General features: G+C 43.4%; 1 protein-coding gene across 1 annotated transcript; it reads left to right on the forward strand.

Annotated features, from left to right (window-relative positions):
• The first annotated feature begins 821 nt into the window (after positions 1-821).
• On the forward strand, positions 822-2,175 carry LOC134191043 (ribonuclease P/MRP protein subunit POP5-like). The gene is made up of 4 exons (XM_062659604.1): positions 822-925; positions 986-1,128; positions 1,662-1,799; positions 1,854-2,175. Exons 1-4 carry the CDS (start codon positions 906-908, stop codon positions 1,973-1,975), a joined length of 423 nt encoding a protein of 140 aa, XP_062515588.1. The 5' UTR covers positions 822-905; the 3' UTR covers positions 1,976-2,175.
• The last annotated feature ends 208 nt before the right edge of the window (positions 2,176-2,383 follow it).

Below are 2,383 nucleotides of genomic sequence, written 5' to 3' on the forward strand. Positions count from 1 at the left end.
CGTCTCTACACGTCGTGGTTTGTATTCTGCGCCTGTCAACGGCAGTAACGACTCCTAGTAAAGCCGTTTGTTCGAACCGATGCTTACTAGCCAGCCAGCTGCATGCTCAACGACTTCATGATCACGTCTACTAGACGAAGTCTTGCAGAGAAGTCACGGCGAAGTTTTGTGACGATTTCGCGGCAAGTCACATGGAATCTGGACGATCGAGTCATAGCGAATGCACGCATCGCGAATTTTCATCGCGAATTCGCGGCTCCACGTGCGACTAGCAGCTGCAGCGGATTCACGGCGATCAGACACATGCCAATCGCGTCCGCGGCACCACTAGTAAAAGGAAGTGTTTCCTAGCGTCCCGTTCGCGTTCCCTACTAACACACAAATGATAAAACCGCAGCCACTGTAAACACAAAGGTACCCGTGCAGCAGGATGCGACACGATGTTCTAGCGGAACATGTCTTCGTCGTTCTTGTATTACGGCCGTAATTGGAAAGACATGCATTTATGAAACTGAACACTAATGCTGGTCCTAGGACCAACCGCAATATATTGAGAAGAGGCGGTAGCTGCGGTACCATCCCAGACCTGTGGAGGACGATTTTGAATCGGCGCTACACGGGTCTGGGAGGCCGAGGCTAGGTGTACACGGGCCAGAGCAGCATACGGGCCAGAGCAGCATACGGGCCAGAGCAGCATACGGGCCAGAGCAGCATACGGGCCAGAGCAGCATACGGGCCAGAGCAGCATACGGGCCAGAGCAGCATACGGGCCAGAGCAGCATACGGGCCAGAGCAGCATACGGGCCAGAGCAGCATACGGGCCAGAGCAGCATACGGGCCAGAGCAGCATACGGGCCGCAGAAGCGTCTGTTGAGGCAGCTGCGGAAACCCCAACGCTGATTTGGATGGTGCGTTTCAAGAACAGGTTTGACATTCAGCGTTTGACTCTTTAGCCCTTGTTTTGTTTTGATCCATTTGTTTTGAGGTACTTGGTGCTGGATTTGCAGTATGAGGACAAGCAAATTGATCTTTCGGTGAGCAGCAGAGATATTCTGTCAAACCTCAGAGACGCTGTTTACAGCTTACACGGGGATTTCGGACTTGCATGCGTCATGCGATCATTGGCTGGTTGGTAGTAAATTAAAACTTATTGGATGAATTTTAGTTACGCCCACGTTTGTCTGTCTTTGAATTCTATGAACAGTTCTATCCTTACTCCGGGTACTTATTTAATTTTCTAAGGCTTACTGTATTTGTATTGCAAGAGTACGTAATTTACTGGTGACACCTAATTGTCACAACTAAGCGTCACCAGTAAATATTTACACTTGCTAGCCTATATGCTCCTGCCTATAGTTAATAACTTCATTATTAAGACACAGCATGTTTGCAAAAGGTAATGAATGATCTATGCATTTGTGTTTATGTAGAATCATAGCCATCTAATGATCTTTCTTATTATTATTAGTTCCATAGACTACTTTATTGTATATTGTGACAATGTGTCCTCTTGACCTGGCAGTTCTCTTCCAATATTTGATTAGTTAGTTCTGTTAAGGCTATCACTATAATTTGTGTTGCTTGATTGATGTATTATGTATACCTATCTTTTGTTTGTGTTAGTTTTACATAGCTATGGGTGTCATTGTTTGTTTGTTTAGTGAAATACTGGAATGTACAGACAGGTATCGTTGTGGTCAAATGTAGCAGATCCTACTATCGGCTGCTCTGGTCTTCTCTTACCTTTCTCAGATCTTTGAAGCAACAATCATGTGCATTTAGAACACTCAAAGTGTCAGGTAGTGCTGTAGTTGGTTTGATAATTGTGGAATGTAGAATTTTGCTTGTTTTAGGCACAATACGAAATTGTCAGAAATTTTTGATAGAGCACAACAAAGAAGTTTTACGCGTTACCTTGAGGCAATGCAAGAGACCAGGCATTGTATTTGATAGTGGACAATGGTGTTTATTGTAGAAATTGATGGTACGTGCCTTTTTGTTTTGTGCTTGCTTGTTTGTCATTCTTCATTGTTCTGTCTACCTGTATGTTTTTGTATGTAGTTTGCATTTGTGTTAGTAGTAATAATTAACTGTCTTTGTGCTTGCTAGTGTGTTTGCCTGTCTGTTGTGGTTTACTGCTTTGTGAAATATTAATATGCCGTATTCTTAATAACGTATAACTGGTTATTTCTGCGGTCTTAAATTACTACGATTTGAGAACTTAGACAAAAGTTCTAATTACTGCAAATTAAATTTTGCATTCCAACCAGGAAGACAGTTACTGGTACACACATGTACATGTGTTGGAACAGTGAGTTCCTGGGACTTCAAGGATAGGCCTAAATATATCTGCAAATTTTATATGTGCACTCTGTGATTGCAA

This window comes from Corticium candelabrum, chromosome 1, assembly GCF_963422355.1.
Source record: "Corticium candelabrum chromosome 1, ooCorCand1.1, whole genome shotgun sequence".
Taxonomy (NCBI): Eukaryota; Metazoa; Porifera; class Homoscleromorpha; order Homosclerophorida; family Plakinidae; genus Corticium; species Corticium candelabrum.

Bases quoted from the DNA above. Each gene is read 5' to 3' on its own strand.
- LOC134191043 (XM_062659604.1), top strand. From the start codon at position 906: ATGGTGCGTTTCAAGAACAG. The intron at 926-985 runs GTTTGACATTCA...ATTTGTTTTGAG, and splicing joins ATGGTGCGTTTCAAGAACAG to GTACTTGGTGCTGGATTTGC. The intron at 1,129-1,661 runs GTTGGTAGTAAA...TTGTTTGTTTAG, and splicing joins CGTCATGCGATCATTGGCTG to TGAAATACTGGAATGTACAG.